The 11409-nt window shown below is 40.5% G+C and overlaps 1 protein-coding gene across 1 annotated transcript in view; it reads left to right on the top strand.

The window, feature by feature from the left end:
- The first annotated feature begins 2785 nt into the window (after positions 1-2785).
- The window catches only part of RALYL (RALY RNA binding protein like), a 153487-nt gene continuing 144863 nt past the window's right edge, over positions 2786-11409 (top strand). Inside the window, exon 1 of the mRNA XM_066624402.1 lies at positions 2786-3041. Within this exon, the coding sequence (XP_066480499.1) occupies positions 2786-3041 (256 nt within the window). The remainder of the gene's footprint in view (positions 3042-11409) is intronic.

The raw sequence follows: 11409 nt of genomic DNA, 5'->3' as shown, positions 1-11409 counted from the left end.
CTCTGGTGCTACTTGCTCCTGGGTCAGCATAAAGAGGAGATATATGTGGCACAACTCAGAGTAAGGAGATATGTATCCCCTTACTCTGTGTTGTGCACCAGCTACTCCTATGAGGCTACTCAGATCTGCGCCAGCGAAATCACTGACACAAATCTGAACAGTCAAGTATAATACTGGGCTGGCTGGGGGAGGTTAGGATCTGGCCTAAGTTGCCCATGCTGGTCCCACCCCCCTCCCAGGCCTAGTCCACCCACCAGCCCATTCTCCCCTGCTCCAAAACACCCGTTTTGCCCTCCCACTATCCTCTCCAACCCCTCACGATGGCCATCCTCAGCCAGCGCAAACTTACCCCCGGTTCAGATCCAACACTGGGAGAGTGGTGCAAGTCCTCACACTGGCCTACCCAGCAGGGTGCATCCCCAGGGTGGTGCAAACATGCTTTATGGCACATTCACAATACCCGGAAGATGGCGCGAGTCTGATGAGCCAGCCTAAGTGCTGGTTAGGATTGCGCTCTGAGTGCCTCTCAGTTCGGAAGTGAAAGTGAAATGGTGCCAGTCCAAAATAAGGTATTATCTTCTGCATGCTCAGAATGTAGAACATGCACATTTGAAACTAGAGGAAGTATATCTGTTTGTAAGTTAAAAGTAAAAGTGGTTTTCTCCATGTTGCAAAAAAACATTTGTAGCTGCATGCAGATGACAACATAGTCATTGGAGAGGGGGTTATCCACCCCATGCTAACAACTTACCTTGTTAAACCATGGCCAGTAGATTCAGTTACAAAAAGTCTTCATGCTGACTGATGTTTGAGTGAAGTCACCCCAAATATGAATACTTGGTCTTTTTCTTCTTGAGTTCTTGAGAAATGAACATGGTTTTCAAGCAGAGAGCCATCTCAGATTTAAACCTCACTTGAGGAATGGTAGTGATATGATCTAAAATATGGCCACAATGAAGCAGAACTGAGCAGCAACATACTTCTTAGCTGTATCCTGTTAGAACTGTTCTGCCCTTAATTGCTATATAAATGGCCTCTTCCCCACCAAAGACATTTGTCAGCACTGGGAAATATGTTGGAGTTTGGCAGTTTGCTACCTAGTTAGCTGACGAATACAGAAGCCATATGGTTTGCTTGAAAATACACGGTTGACGTCTATTTTAGTGACAGGTGGTATACTTGCAAGGAAAATAACGTATGTATTCTAATTTGCAAATCACACCTGAGAGTCTCTTAGTATGGAAATTACTTCAATTTTTTAAAAAAATCATCGAATACTGACAATTCCTAAGCACTCTTAAGTGCTCAAAGTAGTTCCAATTGGTAGAACTTGTTCATCAAGCCTACATTAACAGCTAAGAGTAATGATTCTGTTAATTTGAAGTAGGATACACAATATCCTGGAGATTAAAATAAAAAAGAGCAGTATAAACTCAACTCTGTTGCTTCTGTTAATGTCTATATAGTTACAGAAAGACCATTTTCTTTTCAGAACCTAACAATCATAGGCAGAGCACTACGTACCGTAGTGGCTACAAGGTTGAGCTACAAATCAAGACTTTTCCAGTTCATTAAGGATAATGTAATGAAGAGGTTTGCACACTCAGAAAGCATTTGACATGTGGGACCTCTGTATCCACTGATACCAAGGTCCTCCTTTAAATACCTTGTAATAAGGAAAAAAGCACCAAAATCCAATTTCCCACCTTCGTGCTGTTAAATAATTTCATTCTACTAGATTCCATTATTCACTCCATCTAGTGACCAAATGAGGGATAGTGCCTATGCAAATGCATTCTGGGGTGACAATAGTGGTTCAAGAAACCCAGATGTGGGTCTTTAAAGCTATTTTTCCACTGATTTGGTATCCACTGGAGGTTCTGGAATGAACCTGTAGAAGGTTCGTTCACCCGTAGAAGCTTCTACTTCACAACCTGTAGAAGTATTATTATTATTACAACCATTCTTTAGATAAAAATAACAACCTGCTCTTTCATTTCATGACAATTAGGTGTTTATACTATTAACATATTATTGTTCACCCTTTAGAGCTAGGAAGAGATTGCTAGTTTCTAATGAAACCTATCGATTGCACTTAGCAGCTGTTATGTAACATGCTCTGCACTTGCAATGATGTATAGTATTTAGCGGGTGGAAAAGTAATGTGGACTGATTGACACTAGCTAGATAAAGGAAGGGAAGCCTTTTATCATTGTTAAGGTTTGCCCTCTGTCTGGCCTGAAATGTTCTTTTCACTGACACCTGATAGAGTTTAGATGAAGATGGATAGATACTTTATAAGCCAGTAAGTGAGGGACCAATCCTGTCCAGCTTTCCAGTGCTGATGTAGCTGTGCTAATGGAGTACAGCTGCAGTGAGGGGATAATCATGGAGACCTCATCAAGGTAAGAGAATGTTTGTTCCCTTACTTTGGGGCTACACTGCATTGGCGCTAGAAAGTTGGATAGGATCGGGCCCAGAATTTTTAAGTTGAACTACGTTGAATAGGTGCTAAATTTAGATAGTCTTTTTCATGTATATAGTTTAAATATATATTAAAAATGTGGGATTTAAAATTGACTTCTGGGAATACTCTTTAAAAATTCACGGTGCCTTTCTTGTTGTTAATCTTGATTAGCACATATTATTCTCAATTGTCTTTAGACTCATTTAGCTGTTATTAATGAAATTGTGTACCTCAGTGGACCTTTGCACTTGACTCTGTGCAATTAAACAGAAACCTTTTGTCATCTTGTTTTAAGGGCTGAAATCAAGCAAACCAACCATGACCGGCAAAACACAGACCAGTAACGTCACCAATAAGAATGACCCCAAATCCATCAACTCCAGAGTCTTCATCGGCAACCTCAATACAGCCATTGTCAAAAAGGGCGACATAGAGGCAATCTTTGCAAAGTACGGGAAAATAGTCGGCTGCTCAGTGCACAAAGGTTATGCTTTCGTACAGTACATGAGTGAGAGGCATGCAAGAGCTGCAGTGGCAGGAGAAAATGCACGGATCATTGCAGGGCAACCACTTGGTGAGTTTTTGCATGTTATCTTGTGCTATTCCTGATGCTATGAATGAACACAACTGAAGTATTTTCTGTTGTGCTTCATTTGGGGCTGTATCTTATTTTAGTAGCATATATCCCATGTCCCATCACAAATTTGATGAAGGTTGCAATTTTAAAAATATTTACTTGGGAGTAAGTCCTACTGAATTTCATAGGTCTTACTTCTGAGTAGACATGCATATGAATGTGCCATTAGTGTATCTTCTTATAATGTGATTTGTGTCTTGCACAGGAGCTACATGTGGCTGATCCACATTTGTGGAAGTTCCTTCAACTTCCATCACCCTTGGGCATCTTTTAGAAGCAGTGAAAAATGTTTAGGTTATGTTAAATGATTTCATGTGTCCAAAGCCCTTGGGATGAACTACAAATTTAGTAGTTCAGTACAAATTGGGATGAAGTACAAATCTGATAGTATAAAATATGAATAGCAATAGATGAAAAATGTCTGTCTTTAGAGTAGTTGTTCGTATGAATATGTCCAAGGATTTTTCTTTGTGTATTGAGACAGGATATGCATACGAGATTAATTTGTACTACCTGCAATCTAATATAAGTATTTCATCTGTATGCTAGTTCTGATTTAGATGGGAAAATTAAGGGTTTACAAGTCTGTGGCTCAAATAATGTTTCAAGGATATGTCAAAACTAATAAGTCAGAATATCACAATATACATAGGCAATATGGTGCATTTGTATGGAAAACAAGAGGAGAATCAGGAGAAAAAGTCAGAGAATATTGGTCACTACACTGGACTAAGCTTTAGTCATTATTGTGAAAGCATGATGTGCCATGTGCTCAGGCACATTCTTGAATTTCATAGAGCATGTTTGATTTTTTTTAGTTGCTTACTCCATTCATTTTCATTATTAAAACTTCCATTCATTTAGTTATACGTTTAGTTCATACTGAACTGTGGCTCTTATGGGGAGAGTCATTATCCCTATTCATTTTTGTTAGAGGAAGCTTACTTTATAGTGCCTAAACCCAGGCCCGGGGGCCACATGCGGCCCTCGGGGACTCCCAATCCGGCCCTCAGGGAGCCCCAAGTCTCCAATGAGCCTCTGGCTCTCCGGAGACTTACTGGAACCTGTGCTGGCCTGAAGCAAGCTCTCTCAGTGTGAGGGTCACTGTTCAACCTCTTGTGTGAGCTGTGGGACGAGGGCTCCCTCTACTGCTTGCTGTTTCATGTCTGTGATGCAGCAGCGGCAGTGAAGGAAAGGCCAGCCTTGCTTTGTGCAAGGTCTTTTAGAGGCCTTGAGCTACTGCAAGACCTTCATTTATATAAGTTCCATCATTTAGATAAGTTCCATCTCTCTTATATATTCATTTATGTAAATTTATTCAAATTTTAAATGTCAATTAATTTTTTTTTCTGGCCCCGACACAGTGTCAGAGAGATGATGTGGCCCTCCTGCCAAAATGTTTGGACACCCCTGCTTTATAACATGAGAGCAGCGATGGACCTTTTTGCTTTTTGGGAAAAAAATTTATTTTAAAGGCTTCAAAAAATGCACATGTGGTGGATATGAGTTACAATTAATATTTGGGGGGAACACATTTTGAGAGATAGAAGATACCATTGCACAGTGGTCCCTCTATATCTGTGGGGGTTCCATTCAGCTACCCTCCATGGATACCATGTTCCTTGGATAATTACATCCATGGCTGGAGGGCCTCAAAAGACCTCCTGGGCACAGCCAGAAGTTACTTCTGGTTTGCACCCAGCAACTTCCAGTCATGTCCAGGAGGCCTTTTGAGGCCTTCCAGCTGCAGGCTTGGCATCCTCAAGAAATCTGCCCCATTCTGCTCTGTCCGTCCTGAAAGGCTACCTCCCCGGCATGCCTCCCCGACACAGCCTTCCCATGCCCCTGTGGTAGTTGGCGCAAATCCTATCTATGCTGGCAGCCCTGGGTTGTGATGCAGCATCAGCAGGGTGATGTAGGCCTCCCCACCAGCACTTCTGACTCTCATCTTGAACATGCCTTATGGCACATTTGCAAGATGCTAGGCCAGCGCACTCCTTTAAGATTGCATTGTTTAGTGCTTTTCATATGTTTATATATAGTGTGGGTATTTTGTTAAATAAATTACTTCCTTTACTATTTAATTACTTAAATAGATTACTTACTAATAATTTATTTTTGTTTTATCAATTTCATTAATACCCTGACTACTTTCCATGGAACTCAAGGTGGTGGCTATATAATTCATGAGTCCTCTCACATCCAGGCGCTAATCAGATCCTAATGTGCTTAGCTTTAGTACTGTTGCTACATCCTTTGCCTCTAGAACATTGCTTGTAGCTTACCTACATTAACCATATAACAAATGCTCAAGGACCTTTCAATTTTTATTATTTTATTGAACACTCCAGATACATAATTTTCCAGATACATAATGTGCGGTTTGCAACTTAAATACAATAGCAGTTAAAACTATCTCCATGAACATTTTGCAAAAATGCAGTGGAAAACTTTATTGCATGAATAGTACATTTCCTTTTTTAAAAAAAAGCTGTAGCCAGATGGATCTCTTGAGTACTCATCGTAATCCCCCATGTGTTCACAAGAGATACAGGACTGAGTGTTAAATAAGCCCCAAAAACATTTTCTAGTTTTCAATGGTATGAATCTTTTCTAATTTGTGCAAATTCTATGCACTTCTAAATTGATGCCATATGTAGAGGTATTAATTTCAGTGTTTCAAGGGAAAAACTCAAATAGCTTGCAAATAATAATATGTAAGGCATAATGTAATGGTGTAAAATGAAATGTGGCCATCAAGAGCTTGGTTCGAAAAGCTTTATCCAGCCCGCTGCCCTTTAAAATTCATCCAGGAATTATAAAGCGCTGTAGGCATTTGTGTGCTGGTTTGCTACTGAGCAACCATAAATTTCACTGAATGTCTTTCAAAGCAACTGTGTGAAAGCCAGCAATGCTGTTACTTATATATTGATGTATCGAAACTTGATTGCAGTAGCTTTATATTTGTTTTATGAGGTGGATCTCTAAAATAAATGGGGTGGGGGAGGAAACACAAATTTCCAAGTACAGTGATATCCTTTGGTTTAGCAGGATGGTTAAGAGCATGTGATGAAAGGTAAACGCTCAGCTGACATCTCATCCATGAACTCACTAGTGTCCTTAGGCAAGCCACTCATCTGTCACATGACTATCATTATTCATTTTTTTAACGCCACTACTACTAATATTGCTAATTGATATTTAGAAATTTTGCAGCTGTTATTAAGATAACATATGTTAAATTTTTTTAGCCATCATTAAGAGTACTATGTGAATAATAAGTACTGAGAATTACAATTGTCATGAGAAGTACATATTAATTTAGGGAGAATGCTGTTTGCCAAGAGGTACATTATCAGACTGGGCAATCCATATAAAGAACCAATGGTTTGTAGTGTCTCCTCATGTGTTGATGGGAATTCCACCATGCATTCAATCAATAATGTAAGGAAGCACTCCAGTTCTTCCTAGCCGAATTGCAATAGGGGACAAGAGATCCTCACAAAATTATAAACCTGTTTTGGTTAAGTTATTGATTTGCAAATGATCATCCATGTTTATTCCAAGTATGACAAATATCTAGACAGTTGTGTGAATTAGAGTTTTCGTCTTGGATTGCAGGGTTGGGCTGTCACACTGAAGCATTTGCAATGGCGGAACAGAGTTCCATTTTTGCTGAATGGCCACTGACAGCGTGCAGAGTGCTCTGTCAGTGGCCATTTGGGGAGTGCTGCCACAAGAGGCAGAAGCTCTCCATGGAACCTAGTGTGCCCATCAGAGCAGGTAAGACTGCAGAGGGGTGGGTGGTCAGGGGATGAAACTGGGTGGAGAAGGTGGAAGAATGGGATGGGGTGGATCTGGTGGCAATAGTCCACTCTTTTCACAGCCTTCCTGCCCCTTTCTTGTAGTCCATTAGATGTTCCAACATGGGAACAGCAACTGGTGGTGAAGAACTGCCAACAGTGTTTCCAACTCAAGAAGCTGATGTCTCAATGCAAGCCATAGGGATGACCCATTAGAAGCTTCAGTCCTAATATGTATGGTGAAAGATGTGAGTCAAGAAGTGTTAAGTGTAGCTCAGTGGTAGGAACCTTAAAATCTCCAATATTGCAATTTCACCATGGTTGAAGAGTTTTCACTCTTGAAGTTCTCTCATATTTTTGCAGTGGCTTTTCAGTGACATAGACTTTATTCAGATGTCAAACCATAATTTGTTGTGACAAAAATGTACCAGTTCAATTCTTGCCCACTCTCCCCTCCCCTCTTGCCCTCCTTTGTGTGCTGTGGAAAATATTGAAAGTTTTTTCTTACAGTTTTGAGCAAACCACAGTTTCCTGTTATATCAAAATTTGAAACTATGGTTTGTTAAAACCAGAGTCAGCTCACAAAGCAGGATAAACCACAGGACTTGTTGTTCAAGCATTCAAGGTGTAGGCTTCCTCATGAGGAAGCTGCTTGAACCATTCACTAAAGAGGCTATGCTGTGTCTCCAAAACTAGATGTGATAGGGTAAAACAGATGCCATTTTTGGAATCAGCACCCCAAATATACCCAGGAATTGGTGTAACGTTTAAGGAAGCAAAATGTGTGTTGGCCTGTGTTATGACCCCTGGCGGGTTGTTCCTGTGCAGCTTCTGTTAGTCTACCCAGTGTTGCTGCCAAGTGCAGTGTTGTTTGGCCCAGGATGGGACTGAACTCAGGAAAGCAAGTGAGGAAACTCTCCTAACACATTATTTTGGAACGTATTATTTTGGAAGTTCTATGAATTTGAGTGGGACATATTTTCAAATTGCCCTCATTCAAGGTCCTATATGTACACTCTCACTCTCACTCTCTCACTCTCTCTCTCTCACTCACACACACACACACACACACACACACACATACACACACACACACACACACAGAGCAACTTTATCCATGCCCATAGAGGAATGTGCGTGCACATAACTGAATTCCCTTGGAGCTGTTGGAGCAACCTTTAGGTGAATAACTCTGCATATATATGTTAGACCAGGGGTGCCCAAACCCCAACCTGGGGGCCATTCACAACCTTCGGGGACCCCCAATTTGGCCCATGGGGTGCCCCCTGTCTCCAATGAGCTTCTGGCCCTCCAGAGACTTGCTGGAGGCTGTGCTGGCCCAACATGACTACTCTCAGCATGAGGGCAGGCTGTTTAACCTCTCACATGAGCTGTGGGGCTGAGGTCTCCCTCCGCTGCTTGCTGTTTCATGTCTGTGAACCAGTAGAAGGAAAGGAAAGGCTGGCCTTGCTTTGCACAAGATCTTTTATAGGCCTTGAGCTATCATGAGACCTTTATTCATTCATATAAGTTCCATCTCTAAAATACTCATTTATGTAAATTCATTCAAATTTTAAATGTAAATTAATTTTTCCCCCGGCTCCCAACAACCGTGTTAGAGAGATGATGTGGCCCTCCTACCAAAAAATTTGAACGTCCCTGTTTTAGACCATTTACACCCATTGGACAATGCTGAATTTTGGCAAATGTGCTTGGAATGCTTAAGATCATATGTCAACATTATGCACTTATATGATTTAATGAGGAAGGCACAGTATGATTAATGGAACCAATTTTAGTGGTTCAATTTCACATTTTTAAAATATGCATAGGTCAGGGAGTATATTTGTTTTTTAGGGGTAAGTGCATAATGGGGAATTTTTACTCTAAAATCTGACGTTGAAATAGGTTCTTGATAGGGTTTGATTTATCATTGAGTTGCTCCACTTTCATACTGTTGTAAATCCACTGACAACCAATTACACTGAAGCAAGATCACACCATGACCCAGTATACAACACTAAGTTCCAAAGACAGCACAGCAAGATCTAATTTTTTTTTGGTGGGAGTCCTTTAAAGCTGTTATAGATATTCATTATTCATTGTTTAAAAAAAGATACCAACAAATGTAACACCAAAAACTTTCCAGCAGTTACTAAGAATAACAAAGGAGTCTCTACGGCTTCTTTGGTAGATGTCCTTTAAAACTAATAAATTAGTTCCACTGTGGTTTCCATCCAGTTTTGTCTCTGTAAGTATTATTCACGTACGCCTGCCTTCAGGTCCAAATTAGAGACAGTTTCCAAGTACCTAGTGAGCACAGACTGACATATAGCCTCCGGTAAAATGGTGGTTACAGATAATTATTTTGGACAACGTACTCTATTGCACACCCTCTTGGGAAGTACAGGGACCCTGCAGGGGCTGTCGAAATCATGACAATAATAGAAAACATACAAAGTGTGGGGCAGGTAATAAAGAACACCTTGAGCAAGACTTCAGCACAGAGCTTTGTTGTAAATTGAACTGATGTACAATAGAGTAATGTTTCCATTTTTGGTACTGTGTGTCATCCCCCCCCCCCAGCAGTTCTCTTTGTATCTGATGCTTGCAGTGGCTCATGGAAGTGAAACATTCTAACTATGTTTGCAGAGCCTCTAATCTTTCTGATGAATCAATTCATCACTATGCCCTGAGTGTCCTAGGCAGAGTGAGTAATGTCACATGACATTAAAACAGTTGCTCTCTCACTTCCGAAAGGACTAAGAGGATGCCTTTGGGCAGAATTGTTTACCTGTTTATAAATACTAGTAAGGAACATAAATACTCTTTCCCAGTAACCTTAGAAAAACTATCTGAGACCTGAAAAACTATTTGTGTCTGATTATAGTTTTGTCTGATTTTATCTGAAGCCAGATCCTGAAAAAGAACCTCCCAATAATTGTTACCCAAGAACTGGATAGTCTCTATTAAAAAATATAGTAAAAGATCATAATACATTTTTATTCTTTAACTTTTCAAATTCTGATCTTCACAACCTTTTTGTGAACACTATCAGAGTAAGTGCACTTTAAACAACATACCAGTAGAACAGTGGTTCCCAACCAAGGGGCACTTGACAGGACCTTTAGGGGTACTTGCAAAAGAACTGAATAATGGCATAAAAAGGTTCCAGAATGCCTTGCAGGGCCAGCAAGGCAGAAAGAGAGGTAGTTAGTTGGCTGTGGAAGCCCCATCAATAGCTAGCTTTTGGTCAACAATTCATGTCTGAGTCAGTGATTGAAAACCAGCACTGTGGGGAAAAAAAAAAAAAAGCTGAAACATAATATGGAAAGTGATCAATCAGCAAGAATTTCTCAGGACACTTCTGGTGCAAAACAGTGAAAAGGCATAGGGCCCAATCCAATCCAATTTTCCAGTGCCAGTGCTGCTGTGCTAATAGGGCATGCACTGCATCCTGTGTTGGGGAGGGAGTCTCAGAGGCCTTCTCAAAGTATGGGAACTTTTGTTTCCTTACCTCGGAGCTGCACCAGTGCTGGAAAATTAGGATTAGGCCCTTAATTTTCAGTTCTTCAAACAGATAAAAAGAGAAAATACTGTGATGAATACATGAAGTACAGGTTTTCATATAGAGGAGATGAGGCTTATATTAATATTAATTAGAAACATTTTGCTAATATGAGGGATACAATTTATGGTAATGGGCTACCAAGGGATAAGCAAGTGAAAAACAGTTGGGAACCACTGCAGGAGAACCATGAATCAAATCCTTCCTTAAGGTGCCTGGTATGTTAAGCCAGAGACTCTCCATATAACATACAACTTATATAACTGGGAGTGTGCAATTCAATTCACAGCAGAGAGAGGTGCAAGTGCAGCTACATATAGATGCAACCCTTTTTACTCAGAAGTAGACCCACCGATTTCCATGGGTGTTATTCTCAAGTAATGGTGCACTGAATTGTAGGCTGGGACTTTGTTTCAAATGGAAACGAGAATTACATCCTGCTGTTTAAAAAACCAGACCTCAGCCAATCATTTGCAAAATGGAACAAGGCTGCAGCAGGGTCTGCTAAAGAGTATGAGGCTTGCTTGATTTTGGTGGAAGCCTTGCTTTTTTCTCAGGAGGAGAATAAAAGGTTATCTTTGGCTGCAGCCTTGCCCTGGAGAGGTTGCCTTGGAGATTAACAGCCCTCTAATTATCTTTGCATCTTTCTCCCTTGCTGCAACTTGCTTGAAAAGCCCTGGCCCCTGAGTGACCTCACAGATAAGGCGAGGTGATAATTTAAGCTTGATTTATTGGCAGAAATTTCTCACCATATAGGTGAGTGTCTATGGTATATTTATTTATTTCTGTATATATATACTGCCTTTCTCATAGACTTGAGTTGAGTACACTTGAGTTTCAAGATGGTTTATGTAGGCAAGCTGACCATAAACCTCCCTTTTTTCCAAATGGGGTTTTCACACATGTCATTCTATCAGAGAAACTTCATAGAATC

The sequence above is a fragment of the Tiliqua scincoides genome, chromosome 4 (assembly GCF_035046505.1).
Source record: "Tiliqua scincoides isolate rTilSci1 chromosome 4, rTilSci1.hap2, whole genome shotgun sequence".
NCBI classification, from domain to species: Eukaryota; Metazoa; Chordata; class Lepidosauria; order Squamata; family Scincidae; genus Tiliqua; species Tiliqua scincoides.
The sequence above is the reverse complement of the archived record's forward strand: the minus strand, read 5'-3'. Positions and strand labels throughout refer to the sequence as shown.